Source organism: Brachyistius frenatus, unplaced genomic scaffold (assembly GCF_029030835.1).
Source record: "Brachyistius frenatus isolate BFR_SWC_R1_liver_20210118 unplaced genomic scaffold, ASM2903083v1 Contig_3, whole genome shotgun sequence".
Taxonomy (NCBI): Eukaryota; Metazoa; Chordata; class Actinopteri; family Embiotocidae; genus Brachyistius; species Brachyistius frenatus.
In genome coordinates this window covers 4,951,608-4,975,913 of record NW_027210602.1, presented here as the reverse complement: position 1 = coordinate 4,975,913, position 24,306 = coordinate 4,951,608, and the positions used below count along the sequence as shown (strand labels likewise).

The 24,306-nt window shown below is 41.8% G+C and overlaps 1 protein-coding gene across 11 annotated transcripts in view; it reads right to left on the bottom strand.

The window, feature by feature from the left end:
- Window positions 1-3,158: 3,158 nt before the first annotated feature.
- Window positions 3,159-24,306, bottom strand: part of ank1b (ankyrin 1, erythrocytic b) — a 76,875-nt gene continuing 55,727 nt past the window's right edge. For 2 of the 11 annotated variants that reach the window (XR_011311135.1, XR_011311137.1), the window contains 16 exons: window positions 23,948-24,172; window positions 23,396-23,550; window positions 22,924-23,135; window positions 21,218-21,422; window positions 20,954-21,050; window positions 20,618-20,846; window positions 19,647-19,775; window positions 18,080-18,199; window positions 16,619-16,703; window positions 15,521-15,595; window positions 14,418-14,549; window positions 13,654-13,812; window positions 11,805-11,876; window positions 5,919-6,579; window positions 5,108-5,786; window positions 3,299-3,326 (listed from right to left, as the gene is read on the bottom strand). Coding sequence is in view for 5 of the 11 variants with exons in the window: in XM_069704343.1 (XP_069560444.1) it covers window positions 3,559-3,627; window positions 5,108-5,179; window positions 5,516-5,786; window positions 5,919-6,579; window positions 11,805-11,876; window positions 13,654-13,812; window positions 14,418-14,549; window positions 15,521-15,595; window positions 16,619-16,703; window positions 18,080-18,199; window positions 19,647-19,775; window positions 20,618-20,846; window positions 20,954-21,050; window positions 21,218-21,422; window positions 22,924-23,135; window positions 23,396-23,550; window positions 23,948-24,172 (2,968 nt within the window). In the remaining 6 variants the exon portion in view is untranslated. Of the gene's footprint in view, window positions 3,327-3,531; window positions 3,628-5,107; window positions 5,787-5,918; window positions 6,580-11,804; window positions 11,877-13,653; window positions 13,813-14,417; window positions 14,550-15,520; window positions 15,596-16,618; window positions 16,704-18,079; window positions 18,200-19,646; window positions 19,776-20,617; window positions 20,847-20,953; window positions 21,051-21,217; window positions 21,423-22,923; window positions 23,136-23,395; window positions 23,551-23,947; window positions 24,173-24,306 lie in introns of those variants that run through there. The other 9 variants (XM_069704343.1, XM_069704367.1, XM_069704355.1 and 6 more) reach the window with 9 other exon arrangements.

The following is a 24,306-nucleotide window of genomic DNA, read 5'->3' as shown; positions in this document are numbered from 1 at the left end:
AATCTGTACCATTAACAATAAAACTACAATACAGAATGTAAATCTGTGGAGCCGCTGCATGGCTGAACATAAACAGCATCAAAATGAGGCTTTATATACATTAAACCTTAAGGATTATAACTTTAACAGAGCATTAAGTTATGTATTTTCTTAGAAATGCCTGGATCCAACCTCTTGTGCTGATACAGGACAAGACTTAAATACTAACAGGATGAGAGTGACTTACTTTAGCGACTGTGGGAGTCATTGCCCTCAATTAGTCAAAAGCTGTAAAAGTTTAGTGAATTTAGTGTCTTGTTTGCTCTCTGGTGGGTCTTTCAAGCCTCAAAGTCAAAGTTTGACATCAGCTGATTGTGTAAGATTAGACAATGGATAATAAAAAACAACAACTCATAAATCACTGCAGGAACTGTGTTTTGTCAACAACAAAAAAAACAAGAAAAAGTGTTTGACCATAATGAAATGAAATGAAATGGTCTCATGCTTCACCAAAACCTGTTTGGTTCACTTTTGTTCTTCAGTGGTGGAAATGATTTACAATAAACACAACCAACAGAGGGGTCAGCTGTCTGAGGAGCTGCACACCTGACCACACACTCAATACTCTCGGTCATTGTTGGTCTTATCTGAATCAAAGAACTAACACACACACACACACACACACACACACACACACACACACACACACACACACACACACACACACACACACACACACACACACACACACACACACACACACACACACACACACACACACACACACACACACACACACACACCACCTTGCTTTTCATTCCCCCTTCCGCCCCAAACCAACCAGACACTGAACTCTTACTCCGAAGCACTCACTTCGTGTATCACACTCGTCTTTGAGAGGAGGACTCAGAATTTAAAAACAAAAACAATTTGTTTCTGACGGAGCAGAACTGAAAACCTGAGTGGAGAAAAAAGTGGAAAAAACGTGATATGTAAAAAACATGTGCTATATCGGATGAGGTTCTCGTGCATGGACCGGGCATGGGAATTATGTGCATTTGTGGGATGTATAACTAATGTGTTCATTCATTCATTCAGTTTCTCAGTCACACGGGCTACAGTAGCATTTACAGTACTTATGGGATAAATAGTGTGTTTGGATTTTCAGGAAATGTGTGCTACGATGACAAAACCCCTCCATAGTGCTGCCGTCAGGTTTCTGCATAAAGTGTGGATCAAGACATGAACAGCAAAACGATTTACAGAGATGCCAGTGAATTTCTGAAATGTGTTCAACAACTTAAATTTCTCAGAAAAAAAAATTTAGTTTGGTGGATTCCACCTCATGGCAGCGGCAAACTCCTCAACAGGTTTCAGTGTATTAAATAAACATATCCTTGTTTATATTTTGCTACGTTAAGTGCTGAAAAATAAACAACCCCTGTCAGGCTTCCACAGTCCCACACTGCTACAGCTGAGTCATCTGATCTCGCATCAGTATGTCCTTTCTGACTCATTCACTTCAAGGTCGATGGAACCACTCAGATTACAGCACAGCTGCGGGAACGCCGCTTGTCCAGATGGAGTTTCGGCCTTCAACGAGGAGTTCAGTCTTTTACACCGTCCACTGTCAAATCTACAAACCCTGGCTTCCATCTCTTGTTCTAGTTTAGATATTATTGCTGTGGCAAACTCCAAAAACTGACACTGTGACTGATAATTATTCACCTGTGTGATGCATGTGTTTCTGGATATATATATATATATATATATATATATATTTTTTTTTTGTGTATGTGTGCTTTTGCTAGTACAATACTGCACTTTTAGAAATGTGTGTCTTGACAGTTCACGAGTTTGGGGTCAGTGTTAATAAGACAATCACAGTGCTACCTGTCTGTCCTCGCTGCACAGTTCCCTTCACCATCACCTGCTGCAGTAGCAGCTTTACACCTGTCAGTCACGACATCCATCCTCACATGAATCAGATCCTCCATGTCTTCTCCACCTTCATTCACTTTGCTTCAAATGAATGACCCGAAACTCGACGGTGAGGCGCTACAGCCATTGCAAGCAGACAAAAGAGGGAGCACAAGAGTTTTAAACACTGGATGGGAGGACCTTAATATGCAGATGGGAGAGGCTTGTGATTTTACTGCATATAGACTGAGGCTACTGATACAGACTGTGGATCAAGATGACACGCGCTACTGGGGAAAAATGATGGAAGAACGCAGAAAAGGTCACGAGGGAGGAAAACGTCAAGCTTAGTGTCGTAGAGCTGCTGCACAAGGCAATCAAGCAACCAACCTATGTCCAAAGAAAACATTCCTGTTGTCTGAAAACACATTTCCCCCTAAAAACACGAGGGGTTAGAGGTCCGATCCTCCACCGAAGTCAAACAAAAGTGGACAAGTTCCCAAAGTAACGAATAACAAGAAGCGAACTTCATCCCACAGAAAAGAAATGGAAAAAAAAGGAAAAAGACGTCGGCACACGCAGACAAGAGCTCACGAGCAGGGGAGCGCAGCGGCTTACTCATTCCAGCGCTGAGCACGCCGTGACATCACAGGGACAACAAGCCAATCATGAGGCAGGGCTCAGCGCCAAGCCAGAAGCAAGAAAACACATGCGGTAGAGAAGAATACACGCACACGTACGCACACATACATACACCGACACATGTCCACATAGCATAGAGTGCATATATCACATTGAGAATAATAGGGGAAAAGGTCCAGTGAAAGAAGCATCGGTAGGCTCAGCAGAGCTCAGCTGTTTACAGAACCATCCGTTGAGGGACTTTTTTTTTTTTTTTTTTTTTTTTGGGCTGTAGTGTTATTGGACTCAACTTGCTGACATAAACCGCTCCAGTTGGGGGGGAATAAGGTCCATACAAAGGCCTGGACCCGAGTGTGGGCCAGCCCTGTACCTTGTACCCCTTCAGTTTGTAGATAATGACAGTTCAAAAGGTCAAAGGGCATGCACCAGCAGTTATCATGCATTACAGTTCACAGGAAGCACTTTGTTGCTTTTTTTTTTCTTAGTTGTTTTACGAACATTTATGTTTTGTTTTTGTTTTTTATATAAAAAAGAATCATGCCTTAGTCTAGTATATATTTTTCTTTACAAATATTATAAAACTACAAGCTGAACTTGTCTTTTTTTTTTTTCTCCTCTTCTTTTTGTTTTTCTGGAGCTCCACGGTCACAGGTTTGAGGATGATTCTGTTTGTCATTTTATGGTTTGCAACTCCTTTGCCCTTGTCGTCTTCTCCTCACTGCTCATTTTCCTCTGCGGTCTGGTCGTGGTTTTGTAGAGGATGGTTTGGCAGTGGCTCTCCGGTCCTGCAAAACAGAGAGAGACACCTTCAATATACGATACACGGGCTGAATTACTTTGGCCTTCCAATAACATCTAATCTAATTTTGAACATCAATAAAACAGAGCAGCATGTGAAGACTATTAGGCTCTAACAGAGTCCAATAGGTGACCATTCAGGCATCTATCCAAGCACTGGGGTTGCACAAGTGCTTGTTGTGTGTCCCGTACCTGGAGGACTGGGGTAGTATGTGTATTTCAGTGTTTAACTCTCCGCAGACTGGTGCGCTGCACTGATTGAGCGCCCTTTCTCACATCCACCCCCACCTGGAGCAAGGAGGGAGGGAGGAGGGAAGGAAACAACACTCGGACCAGTTAACTGCTGAAGCCTCTACATGAAACCAGAGCAGGAAACTAACTCGTCTGTCCACCGGCCAGCGACTGTGACTCGCACATTCACCATCTGTCACTGTTCTACATCCAGCCAATCAGATCGGATTAACACACGGTTTTTGTACACAGAGAAATATATTTGAAATTGTGCATTTTCAGAGTCAGAATTTTCATTACAGTGGTGCTTGAAAGTTAGAATTTCTATATTTCTGCATAAATATGACTCAAAACCTCATCAGAAATCCTATAATTAAATAAAAACAACCAAACTCAAGAAATAAGAACAAAATATTACACTTTATTATTTATCTACTGAGGAAAACGATCCAATTTGACATATCTTTGAGTGGCAAAAGTATGTGAATGTCTAGGTTACGCATGGTTACTAGTAGAAAGCCACTGCTCTCCAAAAGAACATTGCTGCCCATTGGCAGTTTTCCAAAAATCATGTGAACAAACCAGATGGTTATTGGAAAAATGTTTTGCTGACAGATGAGACAAAAACAGCAGTTTTTGGTTTAAATGAGAAGTGTTATGTTTAGAGAAAAGGAAACACTGTAGTCCAGCATGATAACCTGTGAGGCATGGTGGTGGTGGTGTTATGGTTTGGGCCAGTTTTGCTGCATCTGGGTGAAGACAGCTTACCATCATTGATAAAAACACACATTTTTGAATTGTAAATTGTAAAAGAAATGCCCAAACTGAATCTTAAGAGAAAATAGAACATGTAGCAAGACAATGACCCAAAGCACGTAAGTAATTCAACCAAAGAATAGGAAAAGAAGAATAAACTATTTAAATATTGTAAATATTTTTTGATGGCCAAGTCACAGCCATGACCTCAAATGTTGTGGAGGGACTGTTTTTGGGCTGTTCATGTGTGGAAACCATCAGCATGCCATGATTAAGACTGTTCTGTACAAATAAATGGGCTAAAATTCCTCCTCTAAATTTACTGTAAATGTTTCGTTGCCGTTATTGCTGCACAAGAGGGTCACACCAGATACTGAAAGCAAAGGTACACAGACTTTTGCTACTGACAGATCTGTAATATTGGATCATTTTCCACAATAAATAAATGACCAAATATAATATTTTTGGATCATTTGTTTAAATGGATTATCTTTATCTACATCTGATGATGTTTTAAGATACAGATATAGAAAACTCGGAACTTTCAAGCATTGTACATCACTCTTGCGTCACAGTTGGTTTGTTGTCGTATCTGCTGATGGGGACAAAACACTTTTAACCAACATATGGCTGGTGGCTACTGTTAATTTCCCACCCTGTGTGCCAGGCTACGTGACTGATTCAGTGAAAAAAAAAAAAAAAAAAAAAAAAGCTGTCTGCTTGGGTGTGACAGTGTGTGACTTATGACTCACTGGATATGATGAAAACACAAGTGACTCACCTTTCTAGCGAGCACATTTCCATGCTCCTCAACATACTGGGCCTCAGCAGCATAGTCCTGCTTCTCCTCTCTCTGTAAAGAGTGACACAGTTTAGATATAAATAGCAATTCATAATCCTCAAAAAGCTGTCTGCAATCAGAAATGCTAGCTAAAATATTATTTTATCTGACATGGCAGATAATTCTGCTCTGGTTCTGTGACTTGATCAAAATGATCAATCATCAGTTTTGATGATTGCCAAGTTAAGTGAGATCAAAACTGGTAATGATCGCGATCAAACAAATCAAATTGAATGACCGTCTCCCGGTTTGATTGTTAAAAAAAAAGAAAAAGATAAAGGGATGGACAACGATGTTTTCCACCATCCAGGCACAGGAAGCGGCGGGTGGTCGGCGTGGCAACCTGACCTGGCCCAGCCTGTTCTCTTGTTCCCGAGCTCGCTGGCTTGCCTCCTGATGGGAGAAGCCCATCCCCTTGTCAAAGGGCTGCGTGCCCTGCAGGAGGTGCCCACGCAGCACATGAGAGTAACCCGTGTCACACACCGGAGTGAGCAGAGCCTCCTGGGCCACATGAAAGCCCGGCATGCTGCCGTCATGTCCCGATGACACCGAGCCCACCCAGCCCTGCAGGGAGTCCTTGTCAGGTAAGTAGGGTTGAAATGCTCCGCCTCCAACTACCCTGGGGAGCAGAATGAATAAAGCAGAGGGAGAGAGGAGGAAAAAACAACAAATGATGCAGCAGATATGTTACTAGTCTTCCTGAGCAGAGGCAGAGGAAAAGTGAGTGTGACAGCGCTTATAGCTGGCGTACCGGTTGTCTCCGTTGTGCTCTAGACCCCGACTCAGTCCCATCATGTCACACCGCTGGGCATACACCTGCTGGCCTGCAACAACAGAAATCCCTTCCACTGAGCCCAGCCCTACACCTCCACCTCCTCCTTTTGCTCCTCCTCCTACCGCCACGGCTTCCCCTCTCCTCGCGTCCGACCTCTGACCTCCCAGTTGGCCGTTTAGATTGACCTTGGGAACGGCGCCACTGGCCCTCACCCTGTCCCTTTCTGCCAGCGCACTCACTGGCTCCTGTGGCACCTCCTCCTCCTCAACCTCCCCTTCCTCCTCCTCCTCCTCCTCCTCCTCTTCCTCCAGCTCCATGATGGACCCGCTGGCCACGCTGGCTCCGCTGCTCGGGCGGCCCAAGCTGTACGGTAAGGAGAGCGTGGCGCCCTCCGAGTCGTCAGCCCGACTGCTGCCGTCCAGTGACGAGTCCTCCACTGTGACCAGCGACGGGCTGACGCCTGCCGGCCACACCTGAACGTCCGACATTTCCATTAACGTGTCCTCCTCTGTGGTGGCAATGGGCGCACACTCCAGGCTGGACACCTCCTGCCAGAAGGGCTCCACACCCAGCGGAGAGGGCAAGCTGTACAGCATGGAGGCCGGGGACAGAAGCTCCTCCTGCACCAGCCCATAACCTGGAGGGAAGACAGGGGCGAGACAAGAGAAAGACTAACACCAAGCAGGCACAGCCACGGGGAGGATGGGGAGGTGGTGGTTCGACTGTTTCTCCGTCCTACAAGGGAAACAGGGGGGGCTCAGCCGTGTCCCAATACACCAGGAGAGACACTAACGTCAGTCTTTATCAAGCTAACAAACTTAGGTTATGATTGAGACGTCCTGATAAGTTTGATAAGAAAGAGACATTGATGACGAGCCAGAAATCTCAACGTCTCAAAGACCTTCAAAGAAATCCCAGCCAATTTATTACTTTTCTACATTGAGTTAAAAGAATGCAGAAACATAACTGGAAGAAGTAAAACAATGTCTTTCTTTTCAAAATCAGCTTTATTTTTCTTTTCTCTAAATTGATGAATAAATATTTGACCTGATTTTCTTTTTGGTTTAGGTCGTTGTCATTGGGACACAGCAATATGCGTGAGGTGAGGGAGAAAGGGGAGTTTGGTGTATCGTCCGTTATTTGTGAGGTGAATGATGCAGGGCTCTTAGTTTGCTACCACGTTAAGAAAGTGAATCTTCAGAACAGAAACTGTTCCAAAAGACGGGTGAGTGTAGAGTTATATATTGATTGTGGGGTTGGCACGATATTCACTTTTCAAAGCAGTGTTTGGGAGAGTTTTTCTCTTCTCCTTTGACATCTTTGTTGTTTCTGGCAAATATATTCCAATTAGCTAACTGACCATCACACATTCACATATACATTACAGTAATTTTTTTTAATTTTTTTTTAGATCCTTGTTTATGTTGTCCAATCGAGGTAAAGGCTGGCAAACTTTTCTAGATTGATGTTTGGACGAAGTTTTTCAGTGATATTGCAGCAGCTGCGATACATACAACGTCTGTTATCGTTCCAACCCTTGTCATGTGTCCCCTGTTGGAAGGCATCAGCATCTTGCAGATTCTGCAGAGGACAATGCAAGTTTTTGTCGTTCTTGCATTCTCCTGTACTTTAGCTGCACATCAGAGACATGCATTTGTATGTATGTACCTCAAGCATCCAAATAAAAGTCACTGCATACACACACACAAACACACACACACACACACATTTAAACACGGACACATACATGTCAAACAAAAATACTACATTTATAAACGTCCTTTTGTCAGGAACAGCTGGCCTCCATTTTTATTCTAAACTGCTTTTTGAAAACAAAATCGATCACTTAGTGGCAGTAGGTTTAATTTTGTGTTATTTTGTCTCTCAAGAATCTTCACTAGAATGCAGATGATGATTACATTAGAAACAAATAGATTACAATGGTTCGGCATTAATTTTTTTTTTTTTTAAATCAATAAATCCAGAATCAACCTGAACTAAAATAAGTAATGTATATAGAAAATACTCTCTGCACGTTGTTGCGGTTATTCACAACACATTTTTGTTGTACAACTTTCAGTGTTGTCAGACTAGCAAAATACACAAGGACACATACATACACAATCAAATACACAATCACACATTATATTGAGGTTTATTTTTTCTAATATCTTACAAAAACAATATATTTTACATTACTATTCTAATTTACATTTTTTTAAATAAAATCTTCCATGTATAGTTTTAAGGTCATTGAAATTTAGATAAAAAAAAAAAAGTTGTGAGGAAAAGTTTGTTTATCCCGGAGTTCTGATATTTTTTGTTTTTGGGAAATTATTATTTGGATGTCACGTGAATGTGAATCCACATGTTGATCTTTGATGACACTTGGAGACGATAACCCTCTCAGATTTTGGCACGTGAGAGGTTGATGTTTTTAATAAATTGATGCGTTGGTGAGTTCAGATGAATGAAATCAAACAGTAAAGAAGTATTTCACCCATAATCAATCGTAGGATTTGTTTACATCTGCAGTGGAGTCATGACAAAAATTCTCAATATCACACCGACAGATTAGAGAGGCTTTATAGACACGTAGCTGAGACGAGGCTCTGGAAGAAGAAGCCCTGTCTAAAGCAGGTTTTATGAACTGATACAGTCAAAATAATTTGTATAGAACACATAAATGAAAACTAAAATATCATTTGGTTTCTTTATCTCAGCTCAATCCCTCCAGCCTCAGTACTGATACAGCTGGTGGACGAGGCAAAGAATAGAAAGGCACACATTTGTTTATAGAAATCAATGCTTCCAGTGACTACTATCACTTTGGTGGCAGTCCATAACTAGACTTCACAACTACAATTATCTATTTGAAGCAATACGATTTAGCTGAACACTATAATTGTAATGTGATATCCCTCATTTTACTTAATGAATTGAAAATGCTCTGATGTTGAACTGTGGAAACAAAACATGGTACAAAGTAAGAGTTAAGTTAAGCATTAACAGCATTTAAATTTTTTTTTTATTTTTTTTTAATCAAAGCTAACAAATGTTTTTTGCAGAAACAACCTATTGTATAAATATCTAATTGGTCACTCAAATGTACCAATGTGCAAACAATTATTGTGTGAAACAAAACATCAGAGTCTACCTTACCTGTACTGTTAATCAGGGTATTTTCTATTCTTATATTTTAAATGCTTCAATGAATAACAGGTAAAGATTATTTAAATAATTTTTCTTCCGAAGCACGCTGAGCTACGTCTCACAGCATCTCTAACTGTGTAATCCACTTCAACTCTAGTCAGTCAATATATTAATGGGTGGAATACCTCCTTACTGTGGAGGTAACTGTCTCTCTGGGTTTACGCACTATTTGGCCATGGTGTGGGTCGGCGTGTGTGTGTGTGTGTGTGTGTGTGTGTGTGTGTGTGTGTGTGTGTGTGTGTGTGTGTGTGTGTGTGTGTGTGTGTGTGTGTGTGTGTGTGTGTGTTTCTGGGATGGTACAGGGCCAGGATGGTGAGAGGTGGCTTCAGAATGAGGTGAACAGGGAGGAATGAGTCAGAATGAGGGTGAGGGTGAGGGTGAGGGTTAGGGTTAGGATGAGGATGAGGATGAGTTGGATGAATGTGGGTTAGTCCTTCCCTTCACTCCTGCTGTTTAAACACAAACACGCACACGCAGGTGTCAGGGGCACGACATGTAGTGAAGCACAAAGAATCTCCAGACAGATTGTCATGGCACAAAACAAAAGGACAACAAACTGCACAGCACGCTACTCACTTTACCACTACACACACACACACACACACACACACACACACACACACACACAAAAACAGATGAGGACACAACCTTTTGTACAGAAAACAGGTGACACACACAATGTACAGAAAACATCACACACACACACACACACACACACACACACACACACACACACACACACACACACACACACACACACACACACACACACACACACACACACACACACACACACCTCACAGCAATATCCCTGCTGGCAGATAACGTTCGGACAATGTTAGCAGTGAGTCTGTCATCAGACATGGACATCACAGACGGATCTTTTTGTTTTTAGTTTTTGTTTACTTTTACATAAGGTAGTTGTCGAGTAGAATTACAGTTACCTTTTTCCTCCGGCATTTATCAAACTTTCAAAGTATGTTTTACCATCAATTATTTTGCCCATGACTGAAAGAGCTTGTGTCACTGCAACATTGTCTGTTGAACATTATGTGCTACGCAGCTGACCATGTGTTACAGCGTAGCATTAAAAACACACACCATTTATGTAACAGGAAAGGAATTTAAAAAAAAAAGAACAGTTGTTTGTTAATATAGCATTGAAAACAAAGACTGAAATACACCCATTGAACAGAGAAAACATTTTACACTGTGAAGAATAGTTCATACATTGAAAGCATGCCATGCACATAAAGAAGTCATAATCAAAAAACAGCAAACAGCAAACAGCAAACTTTATTTCTGTCAAGAAACGCCTCACTCGTACACACCTGTCACTGTACAGACAAAAATCGTAGACCTGGGTAGAAAAGGTGTTTTAAAAGGATTTGTATATGACTAAAAAGTATAAACTATTACATTGAGCCGAATTTATCTTCTTAGGTGTTTCAAGCATTTACAAACTCCTTTTAAGCTGAGCTACATAAAGTAATTTCCTTTACTGTCTATGAACGAATTCAGCTGATATTTACTGAGACCCAGGTCTGAATCACACAAACACTCACACACGCACACAAACACGACAATACTGTAACAGCAAAGCATGCAGCATGCCCATGCACAAACTGTAGTACACACACAGAGCTGGATTTAAAGAGGAGGAGAGGGTCCCCACTCGACTGAACGAGGGAGGAGCGCGGGAAAATAAGATGACAAGAGAAGAGGAGGCCCAGAGGTCAACATGAGGTCATATGAGGTCAAAGGTCGGACAGCAAGAGCTGTGAGGAAGAAGAGCAGGGCGAAGGGGGGAGGAGGGGGAGGAGGAGGAGGAGGAGGAAGAGGAGGAGGAGCAGGGCGGCTGGGCAGCAGATATGACATGTCACAGGTTCAGAGAAAAAGGCAGAAGGCAGGACAGAGTCCCGAGGAGAAGACAAAATTTCAGGACTGCTGGGACATTGTCGCTATGTAACAACGTCTGCTGTCAATCAAGTGGTAATCGGACGGGAGAAATTTTGTCCTTTTCTCAGGAAGAAAGAAAGAGGGAGAAATAGAAACAAGGTATGAAGGCCCAGAGCACACTATTATCTGTGTACCAGTGCCACTTTGGACTAGTGTATCCATCCTAGACACACGCACGCACACGCACACGCACACACACACACACACACACACACACACACACACACACACACACACACACACACACACACACACACACACACACACACACACGCATCCACCCATGTGTAATCTAAATGATCTCAAACATCCGTAACAAACAAATGAGAAATTACCCATGTGATAAGTGTCGGCTTGTTTGGCCTTACAATATTTATAATCCTGTCAGTATATAGAGTTGTCCTCGTTTCTCATATTCAGTAAGAAGAATAAGGAACCATCATGTTCAGGGCTCAAGTATGAGGTGTGAAAAAAGTGTAACTGAAAGAGAAATGACTTGTGCCCCAGTGAGGAAATGCACAGAGGCGGTGTTAGTGCATGCTGCAAAAGACTTGGTTCATGGTGGAAGAATGACACCATTCCTCAGACCTCAAAAACATCATTTGAGATTCATCATCATCATCATCATCACCATCATCATCATGTCATGAGCAGCAAACCACCATGCAGCCCGAGTTGCCTTCAACTTACCCCTTCTGAAAAACGGGGGTCTAATAACTCGTGGCTTGTGCACTAGGCGCGATAGCCGTGTTTCCGTGATCTCTTGTGGGGCAACAGAGACGACAAGGTGAAATGGCTGTTACCCAGACTCAGAGGAAGCAGGGAGGTTGGAAAATAAATGAGAACAGCTCAGCTTGCTGTGCCGAAGAACTTCATCTCAGATTGTTAGTAGTAATGACTACATTAGCTGTGGTGACCGATGCACTTGGTTGAATAAGTATCTAAAGCGCACAATCACGTAGAAACTACTTTGAATTCTCTTTGTAATGTGTAATTAAGCTTTCCTTATTTTGTTCTGAAATTATCTTTCTGAAAGAATACAACAAAAACTGTACTTGGATATTAAAGTGATAGAGCCTATGATTAACTTTGCTTTCAAATTCTTGTGCAGGAAATTCCTGTAAATTTACTGTTTATGACTGTTACATATCATCATTGGACAAAAATCAAACAAGTTTAACATCAGTCTTGTCATAATTATACAGAGTATTCATTCAATGTTTATTTCAACTTGTGTTGTGTTCATGATTTTTTTTTTTTTTTTTTTTTTAATAGTCATTAATTCACAAAACAATTGCGCGAATATTTCCTTTGTTTTTACCGATGCCTGGTAGTGATGCATTACAACCACACGGTGGCGGTAATGCACCTAAAAGCTGTTTGCCAATTGCCATTAAGCTACAAAAGAAGAAGATGAAGAACCCGTAACTACCAAGTTGCAACCAACTGCGACCACCACACGTTGGTTTGTGAACTGCCATTCTAAAGCCTCGAGTTTGGATTTTCACTAAGCCCCGCACTCCTACAGGGAAAACCTGACTGCGCCACAGGCCTGTCCGTCAAACAGACACCCCCCCCCCCAAACATACCGGCTTCCATCCATCCACCCATCCATCCATTATCTATACCCGCTTTATCCTAAACAGGGTCACTGGGAGGGGGGGGGGGGGGGTGAAGGGGAGACTAGAGCCTATCCCAGTTAACTTTGGGTGAAAACAGGGTGCACCCTGGACAGTCTATCACAGGGCCAATACAGAGAAACAGACAGAAACAAAGACCATTCATGCTCTCATTGACACATACTAGGAATTTTTAGAACCAACGTACCGGTTTACTGAAGCCTAATATCTGATTAATAACGGGATTATTTTCAGATGGCCTGCCAGCAAACTAATAAGAAGGAATGACTTTAGCAAACGACAGCATGATGACTTGTTGACAAAGTTGATCAACTATATATTTAATGAGAGAATCCTAATGGGAGTCTATGGAGTGAACCCCTAGTGGCCCTCAGTAGTATTGCAATTCAAGGCACTTCCGCAGTGGTCTGATTTTTCATAACCGGAATCTATATCCATTTTTATGTACAATCTATGGTTACTACCAGGCTCCGGTAAAACGTGTGCGGCACTCTGCAATTAGATGTTCTGGTAAAACCAGGAAAAACATGCAAAGACCTCTACAACAGTCAAAATGTTCTGTGTGAAACTTCTTTAAAGATAAACAAAAATGTAAAGTTGGCATATCAAAAGTCGACCACAACTGTGTTTTGAAAAAGGTTCGGATAGTTCTCATTAATTAGTCCTTTCCTTGTGTTTACCCTAAAAATGTCAACAATTTAAATGTTTTGTATTATATCTTGAACCTTTCGAAACTAATAGATTTGTAACTTATAAGAAGGGGAAAAGCAATCTGGACTTTAAGGTAATAAAGTGTTGCAGTCTAGTTGTAGAGACCTGATTTATTGTTGATTGCTATATATTGATTTGAACCTTTCATTTTTGTGTGTAAAGCTTAATGTTGTTGCTGTGTGTCTTACCATTAATGACACCGGGGGACAGCAAGGATGAGTCACGGTCGCTGAGTCGACAGGCTCCCTCCTCTGACGAACCGGGCGCTGGCTGTGGAGCCTGACCCTCCAGAGAGGTGACGATGTCTGCACGATCAATGTTCTTCAGAGCGGTGTACAGGCTCTCCACTGAAAAGCAGACACACCGAGGGCGACAGAGAAACAGAAAGGGAGACCGGCACAAGGACACAAACAAGAGAGGCAGTACAGGGGAAAAGTCAGGGAAAACGGGAAGTTAGAGACTGTTGCAGAGGGCTGTCATAAAGCGTAGGGACTTTGAGACTATGTGTATCCATTTGTAATGGCCAAGAGGATTAGGAGTTTATCAAAGTCGGACACTGTGGGATCCATTCAGACCAAGTGTAGAAAGCTCATAATCCTATTTTAGTACATAGTGGTATATACTGTCTACATTTTGGCAAACTGGCATCACTTAAAGTATGCTGAATTAGAGTGTATGCATGTATGCTCAGGTGACTATCTGATCCCGAATTTTTTTTTTTTTTTAAACTTGATGATTCTTAGGCAAATTCTTCAGTTACACGATGTTGTTTCTCAACGAAATGGTAGATTAATGGAAGTTGCTTGTGCTAACAGCCTAACTGACCAAAGTAGCATCTTTTCTGTCAGACGCACAAAAAACATGCAGCTGAAACACCTTGTAGACACAGATGTTCCCAACATTTTTTTTTTTTTTTACTCTGCGTTTTGAAGGGGTACAGTCCTGTACTTACTCTTGGCCCTTTTGCCCTCTCTGCTGGCCCACAGGTTGAGCAGGGCAGAGCTCTGGTCCAGCAGGGAGTTTGGATTCTCCACACGGATCCTGTTGATGTCGTCCACACCAAACTGAAGCTCCCGTGCCAACTCTGAAAAGAAACCGGGTAAGTACATAAAAAGAGAAAAAAAACCAAAAAGACCAATACAGTGGATACTAATGTAAAGAACCAAAATATGAAGGTAACTCACAGATGATGGTGTTTTACCACATTACTTCAGATCCAAACTAACACCAAAGTAAAGTAAAGTACTAACCGATCGAGGCAGGTGGACCAAGAAGGTGAAGTTGACATGGTGGAGGGGTCAAAATATTCTAAATATCATGTACACTGGGGCATTATGTTTGGTTGCAAACTTGGTCCACAGCGGTAGCTTACAGGCCTGTGTTGTCACACATTTCTCCAAATTGTGGACATGCTGATCCAATCTACTGTGTGCATATACTGTACTTATTCCCAGGTTGTCAGATATTGCAGTTCTCTCAAAGCTGTTGGTGTCGGAGAGATATGGAGAAGGTGCCCTTTCGTGTCTAAAACACATGCACAAGGTACCTTATGTCTGATGCAATGTCACGAGCTGGGTCAGAGGAACTACAGTAATGTAATGAGTTACAAAGAGGGGTAAAGTCTGTGTGGGGGTGGTTCGATGGCTCAAACCCAGGACATTCACTCAGAAGACAGGTGTTCGAGTCCATGACATGCAGATGTCAACGTGCATTCTTTTAAGTAAGTATTAAATACTAATTTTAACCCAAACCACAATCTTTTCCGAACCTTAACCACGTGGTTTTGGTGTCAAAACGTAAGGTACCTTGTGCATCTATAGGAGATTTAAACAGCTTTGATAAAATGGCAGTATTTGACGCCCTGGGAAATACACTTACTGTGGATAACTACTTCAAAAATACCCAACTATCCCTCTAACTGGTGACAGGTTGTTGGGGAAACAAGTCTGATCAGCGGTGGTTCGAAGGACTGCTGGACCTGGGGAGGGACTAAGGACCAACAGCATAAGAGGCAGGAGTGCTCGTCATGTTACGGACGTATCTGAAGCGACTAACCTGCCCAGCTTAAACCCAGATGCTCAGATATGATGTTGATTTTGATCTCAGTCCTCTCCATGGCATTCACTGTGGCTAGAGAGAAACAAAACAGCCAGTTTAGAAACACACAACACAGCATTAAAAGCCAGTGTCACCGTGGGTTAATTTTCAAACTTAGTGAGTAGAAAATATAAACTTCGGACAATTCAAATCTATCTGACAGGCATGTTACATGCTACTGTAGACAGTTGCTATTAGATTTTTTTCCATTTTCCTTCTTTTCGGACTTGACACTGGCTTGAGTTGCTATTAAAGTTGTTAATAGCAATACTTACCTTGACAAAAAGCATTGCTCTGTTGGAGGAAATAAGCAATACCCACAACATTGTTTCTATCTATATAACCTTCAGAGTTAGGACATCATATGGACAGGGAGGTTAGAATTTGGGGTTCATTCAGGTGCTATAGTCCCACTAACCAGAGTAGCATTCAGTAACCATGAGGTGCAATGTAGCAGCGCTGTGTACTTGATAGACAGAAAAGGCCTTGCCCTTCACCCCCCTCCTCCCTCCACCCGCCATCAGCATCTTGACTCTGTTCATTTACCACAGGCCAGTATAAGGGCTCTTCTGTCTAACTCCACTGCGAGGTCCTGCCCATTCTCAGTGCTAAGCTACAGTGCTAATGCTAACAGTATCCGCTGCCATGCCATTGGAAATCGCAGTGGAGCCACCAGCGCCATGCAAAACCAATCACAGAAGTCATTCATCGGTTCTTATAGCTACCAGGACACTCAGGACCAAAAAGGCTGATTTGCCGTGTGCCATGGAGCCATTTTGGGTCATGTTGGGAACGGCTGCTTGTCTTTTGGTCGCACATTCAGTCTGATTTCGTCTAACTGCACTGCGAATAACTCTGGGGCATACTGTAGAGCAGTGCATTGCATCCAAGGCTCAGTCTTTGTGCCATGCGTGCACACGAGACAGATAAGGGAGAGTAGAGAGGGCAGAGTAAGAAGCAGGGTTGTAGGTAAAGGGGCAGTGCAACATTCAGTGCCCGTCTCCACTGTGTGTCTATCAGGAGAGGGCTGGAGGTCAGGCATTTACAAAGACTTACCCAAACCGGGCTCGTTCAGCGCACTGTAGCGCTCTCTCAGGGCAAGAGGGGTTAAAGTTCGTCTGCGCTCCTCACTCCCAACAACCTAAAAAAATAATTGAAAAATTACATTATAGTTACTTTAAAATGATTATCTGATGCAGTACTCTGAAAAAGTGTTGTTTGGTCCATGTAACATTAGCATGATGTGGAGCTTTGTAAGGACTGATCATTTGAATTCACACTAAAATGAGCCCATCAAATATGTACCAATATGCTGAACTCTTCTTTTTTGGTCATTATCAAAATGAATGACATGTTGTAACAATAATCCAGGTAAAATGCAGAGCAAGAATAGAAGTGAAACCTGAGAAATATGGAGTCTCCATACCTTTAAAGCAGTCTGTCAGTCCAACAGTACCATAAATCCTTGGGAATTAAACATCCAAATTCCTCAGAAGAGTCTAACAGTCACAAATTGTCCAATTGTTGACATTTAGGCGACCAACGCCAATCGGTCCCTCCAAGATTTCGCTGAGGTTTTTTTGTGATTGTTGCAATCATAAATGCTTGATATTGCTACAGATTTTCCTCAAAAATGATGTAATTGGCTGTTTTAAATTAGTTTTTTGGAAATTCAAATGTGATGTTTTTAAAGCACTACCTGTTCAACAATCAAATGTAATCACTTCATTTGCCAAAGACCATGGTGCACAGCACTGATATATTTTAGTTCTAATGTTTTTTTTTTTTTATCTTAGAGAACGATGAGGCTCAGAGTTAGAACAACTTCATGAAAGTGATGCAGCTTTATAAAACAGATAATCTGTGACTGTAATAACAAACAAAGGCTACATCTGAGCTTTACATGCTGTTTACAATTAATTCAACACATACTGTATGTACAAAAACTAAATATCTTTGTTAATAAAGAGAGTATTCTTTGGAAAGGTTACTTTAATGCCGTGATACTTTCAGCAGTGCTCCCGTTGAAGCAATTTTTTGTGGAAAACTTGAATTTTGTCAATTATTGCAATCGCAAGATTGCGATTTCCTGGAGGGACACCCCATTACAGGGAAGGGTGTAAAAAGAGTAAAGCAGTTCCGTATACTGCTTTGCTATCTATCTGTCAGTGCAACATTTTATTTTGATTGTGTATGTGACTGAAACTCATTTTAATGATCACCTGACTGCTTTATTTGAAAGTCAAAATGTATCATTGTGGCTTTTATTTGATAACAGAATCCCTTTAATTAATTTTAAACTAGATATGGATTGATAGTATTCAAATTTTTAAGCCGGGACAAATATTTGAATTTAAAAAAAAATGTAACAAGTCCTGTTAAACAACTTTTGAAAAACTGACTACTATTTCTGAGAATGTCATATAACCAGATCATTTGTTACATCAGACATGGGGAACTTCAAAACGTTTGTGTATATATGTGCATGTGGGAGTGGGATTGTAAAGAAGTCCTTACCTTGACACAAGGTGGCATGGTGATGTTGAGGTTACACAGTACGTGCTGCGTGTCCTCGTACTTGGTGCACTTCCGCAGAAAAGACAAAAAGCCTGTGGCATCCTTGTTGCTATCTCTGACCTAGCATAGAGAGCAGATGGAGAAAGACAGACAGAAAAAGAGGAGAGGAAGAATGTGGAGAGAGACAGTGTAGAGGAAAGGAGATCGAAACCAGGTAGAGGGAAGAAGAAAGAGAAGGATAAGCAGAGAGAAATGGAGCAAAGAAGAGAGGAAGGAAGAGAGAGAGAGAGAGGGTGGAAGAGACGGGCACATGAGGAAAGAAGAAGATGGAGCAGAGCAAAGTAGAGGAGGAGGAAGACAAACAGATCGAGACGGGTATTAGAGTCCTCCACAATGTCTTGAGCATGTGGCGCAGTAACATGGGACGAGAAGCAGGGGGGAAACAGGGATGGAAGCAGTCCACAGGCAGGCGAGAGGGAGAGATTTACCTGCACATTTTACCTGGACGTCTGTCAGACCAGACAGTTACAGAGTGACCGTGAGAGAGAGAAAGAGAGACAGTGAGACAGACACGTACAGACAGGCAAGGCCGCAAGATAGGAAGGCAGGCAAAGAAAGTGAGGGAGTCACAGGACATGCAAACAATTACCCAAAGAGAGTCGACTGCTAGAGGTAAGTTGTTTGTTGCGTGGCTACAAGAACACATCTAGCTGCCACTGAGCAGTATACTGTGTGTCATACTGACAGACACACGAGGACAGAGAGATACTGACAGTACTCAAGAAAAAGAATAAACAAGCACATGGAAATACATAAATATGGTCACAGGACAGACAGGAAATGGCTCATACATATATACGCACAGTATGAAAACAGATACACGTGTCATCTGTGCAAGAGAGGGGCTAAAAAAAGATGTCAAAGAAAAAAAACCAAATGAAATTACGACAACTATGACCCAAAAGAAGGACCGGTTTTTATAGTGATCCATAATATAATCAAAGGGACAATGAACCACAACAAATAAATTGAAATTACGGTGAAATATAACATAAATAAAGAAAAAGAAAAATATTAAAGTCATACAATTTTTAAGTTCTTTAGAAACAATAATGATCTGAAAACCACAAAGGTGAAAGGATTTACTGTTAGACATTCACATTTTCTTCATACTGTATGAATATATAGGAATAGATTTATTGTTAGTGTGAAATTATGCTGTTATGTCACTCAGGTTGTTGTTTTTTCAGGTGTACTTATTTGGTATGGTGTTGCTGAATGATTGCAGAGAGAGCAGAGCGTGTTTAAATGTGTCAAATATTTACATGCTAACAGTGAGAATAACTACCGGACTTGTGGTTTATTATCATGAATAGCAAACAGACGCACAAAACCACCATGTGAACAGGTTGTTTGGGTGATCAGCAGGGGGGGCGGGGATTACTGACTAACTGGTGAGCGGACCCTTGACACACTGAACCCAACAACAACATAAACATATGATACTGTATGAATACGCAGCAAGTGATAGAGAAGCAGGCGTAGGAACAGTCCCATGGAGACCGACCTTGACAGAGACAGGCAGCCTGTTATCTCTGAAGGCCTGGAAGCTGAAGCTACGAGGCTGCTGAGTGGCCTTCCGGATGGGCACCAGGTTGCCTGAACACTCCAGGTGCAGCGGCATGCCCTCCATTAGCTGAGGAAAATGCCACAACATGCTAAGATACATTGACTTATTAAAAAGGAAAAAAAAAATGACGTGGCTTTTTTTTCCTGCATTGGTACTTGTGAGGGGTAATAAGCTTAGTAATAAACTTATGGTTGTCGTTATTCTTCTGTTAAAAACTCATTCATAATCACTTAAGTAATGGGTTGCTGTGTTTGGAGTCAAACTGTCTCCTTTGGTGTGTATTTTAAAGTCTGACCCGGCTCAGCATTAAACTTGAGCAAAAGGTTAAAGGTCAGAGGAGAAGGTTGTACATTTGAAACAATGCTACGGTTGCAGAATTAAGACGCTTACTGTAAGATTTCTATTTCATAATCATTGATTCACGGTTTGGAAAACAATGAGCTGCTTATATCTGACCAATGGTAATTATGTTCTGAAGTCTGTGTTGATTATAAAAAGCTGTACATGTATGCATATTCTTTGAGACCGTAATGCGGAAATACTGACTCTTACGCTGCAAAATAAATACATTTCTTTTGTGACGACAGCAGGTGTTTGTGTTTTTCTTTAGGTATCAAGAATTTTGCAGTTTTTCCACATCATGCTGACTTCATTTATTTTTGATTATTCTGTATATACCCAATTATATTCCTGTTTTCGAGAGTCATTTTTTCAGTTGTTTACAGGGAGTTTGCTAAAACACAAATTTTTGGAAAGATTTCAGTGTAGCAACAATCAAATTTAAACTACTTAAATAATTCTCAAGAAATGATTAAAAGAAATCACGTAAGTAAAAATACGTGATTTTAACTCCGTTCCTTTGTTTTTTTGTAACCTTGGTAACCATCTTTTTCTGCCCCAGTGCTAACCTCAATATCTCGACTGCGAGCCACTTCGCTGAAGTTCTCATGCAGCTCCAGAGTTTTATCCATCTTGTCATCTGTCATGCAGTAACAGCGCAAGCGTCCCTCACGCGCTTCATTCATCTTGGCAAAAATAACAAACTTGGCCATGTAAGGGACGGCCATAAGCTCCCGGTACAGCAAGTTGGCAAAGGTCACCGCCTCTGCCGTGCGAGGACAATCTGCCAGCCAGAATCTGGACAAAGTTAGGTGGAGAAAAGATACGTTTGATTAATATTCAGATGTGTGAAAGACAGCAAGGAGGAGAAGCTGACTGGTCTTGACTACAGCTGAGGAGCTCACCTTGCAGAAACATTGGTGGTGAAATTTGCACAGTTGTTGGCGTACATCAGCTTGGTAGTTCCAGTGATGTCCTCCCACTGAGCTGGTGCAGTTCCACCTGAGACATGACAACCTCTGTCATTCATGCCCTGATAAGCCAGGCAACAGATTCCGCCACACACTCTTCAGCAGCACATTTCTGTTTCATACACACATCCAAAAACTCAAGACAATACACAAGGTTATTACTTTATACCGATATTAGTGTCTAAAAATGAATCCTACCAATGACACTGCAGAGAAGGCGCAGGCTGGTAGTATCGCCCTCGCCGGCATCACGGGGACTCTCTCTCCAAGATGGCGGTAAAGGAATGCGCAATCCGATTGGACGGTGAAATTTGCGTCTCCGCGGTTCAATGGTAACCACTGGGCTGAAGGTCGCCTGGTTACCAAGCTGCCGAGTCAGCATTTCATCAGGTATTGGTTGAGCCTGAGGTTGAAGTGGTGAGGGAAAAGCTTAGTAAGAAGATGCTGAAAACACACTTTAAAGGACAAAAAGGCTGAGTACATAAATGAAGTGGAAGATAAACGCAAGCACAAATACAGCATAACAAAAGAAGTGGCAGGGAATCGTTCCAAAGAGGAAACAGAACGTGTGCAATAGACTGAAACATCAAACTCACAGACATACTCACACATGCAACAAATTCATATTTCACACCTGACCCAACTCAGATCAGTGCCTCAGCTCGATCAGTGTGGCTCACAACTTAAATCAGGGAACTGAGGAGTGATGAATGGCTGGATAAAAAAAAGGAAAACATAAAACAGACCAACGTAAGGCAAAGCAAAAAACTCAGAGCCATGCAGTTTCCTTACGTAACATCTGTGCCGTGCCAGACAATGTAAACAATGTGCACTGGAGTAACCAAAACAACCGAAATTTTAAAAAAACACAGTGTAATTCATCATCATAATGTTTCTGTCATGGAAAACAAAAGTCAAGCGGAGGTGTCGTGTGAAATCAGAGAGCCAGCGTGAGTGTTTGCCAAGTTCCCATGTGTGTGTCTGTGGAGAGCTGGATGAGTAACAGTTTGCCATACGTTTGCCATACGCTCCTGTTTACCAGGACAGACAACAAGTGATGCAAATGCAGATTTAGATACGGTGTGGTGTAGCTGTTGGCGCTGTACGTCTCCCAGTTCTCGGTGTATTAAATCCAAAAATGTGCATCTTATATTACTTTAAAAGGCCTAAAAACTAAACCTATTTTGTCAATGAGCTTCTTAGTATTAATGATGACAAATACAAAATATTGTATTAATATACAGTATTCAAGGTTATTTTTGGTTTCAGTTCAGTTTCAGTAAAGCAGATTTAATGTTCACTGCGATAAATAAACAAAAACAAATTTATCACGTCAGGACAAAAATGCAAAGCAGGAAAAAATACATTCAGAAAATGTACATGATAAAAAAAAGCATTAAATCCCTGCTACGTTTCTCTAAACTATATACTGATGCTGGATCAGAAAATACTGAATCTAAAAACAGATTTACTGCTTGTGCTGGATGCTATAACTTAAACAATGAACTTCCTTCAAACATTAAGATTTACAATGATAGGAGAATAAATCGATGTACACATCAAGTCTACATGACTGATGACAGAACTCTGACATATTCAGGCTCGTCGGTCAAACAGACAGAACATCGACTTCAGGAAGAAATCTGTCAGATCTCATCTCGAAGAGACTGAAAGCAGCACAAACATAAAATTGAGGCCAAAGGTTAACATGTTGGCATTGACTGCTGCGTTACAGATGTTTTGTCATTCAAACATCTGTTCTCAGTAATTTCTGTTTGTTGTACCACGAAAATAAACATGGAGGCAACCATGAAGGATGTGGATCTGCACGGGATCTAACACTGTTCTGTTTTCTTCTTCCGTCTTATCCTTCCCTCTACCGTCATTTCATCCCATCTTCTTACCTGCAGGCCCAGCCTCACTCTCTTGGTGACAGCAGTCTCGGGGAAGATGGCATCGACGTAGGGCACCAGTTTGCTGGTCAGCCGGCCTCCCTCCGGCCCGATGAGGTCGCTCTCCTGCTGAATGCGGGAGACGACAGCGAAGTAGAGGGGGAAGTCGGTGGAGATGATTCGACGGATTCTCTTCTTTTCCAGCTCATCATGACTCTCCAAGTCTATGACGAAGTGAAAGAAAGGAAAAGAGACACAGAGGGATCAAAAGGAGAAGGAGGGTAGTGGTTAGAATAAATATCTGGTTAAGACTTTCAGCCTTTAGTGGATATGAGAGAAAGTGAGTTTGTGTGATGCTCTACCATTTAAAAAAAAAAAAAAACATGTCCTGTCCTGTAACTCCAGGGTCATATATCAAGATTTAGACTTATCTGCAGCCATGCAAGGTTTCACAGACAGAGACATCCATTACTATCACACTGACCTTCATCCATGCCATTGAGAATAGTTTCCAGCACTTCGTCGCCGTAGCGATTGCGATGCTCCTTCCAGACGGAGCCATTTTCACTGCGGAGGACGACGAGCTCTCTGTCCCCTCGACCCAATGAGGCGAAGTGAGGGATTTCCACTATCACTGGTCTGTAAAGGAGCAACAACCTGCATCAAAAATCTCATCTCTAATTGGTTTATGGGTTTGTACTTCATACAACATCATTGCTTTGTTTGAAATAGGAAAATAAATAACTGGGGTTTGCAACAATTCTCTTCTGCAATATTGTTATTGTTGGCTTTTGCCATAATTTGATTCCCGATACTTCTCATTATGAACATTATCTGGCACAAATCCACAAACCTTTGTTAAAAAAAAGTTATGATCGAAAAGTTCTGGCTTTTCAATCATAAATATGTGTTACAGGAGACATTAAATTCACAACGCACAAATGCACAAATGTCGCACACCAAATAACTTTTGCTGGATTTGTTTCATACACGAGGCCAAAAACAGTAAATACACAAAGTTTGAAGTTTGACTCACCCGAGGAACTGCATACTGGACGGCCCGAGGGAGATGATCCGGCTAGCGAGGCCCTCCCCCTCCACCAGCGGAGGAGGTGTGGTCAGTTTCTGGGGTTTGACGAGACGGCAGGTGATGCGTGTTGGTGCAGCACAGGTCCGAGGAGGGATGATCACTCGCAGGCCGTGGTGTCTGCTGCCTCGCATGGAGCCTCCTCGAGCATCCACCATGAAACTCACCAGGAAGCTGAGAGTCACACAGGGATATGGTGAATTCATGTTCATATGGTCACTTAATTACCTTTGAACTACATGTTATTAGAGGGCTATTATCAATAAATAAAAGAGGACAGAAACACATTTAACAACAGATAATGGGCT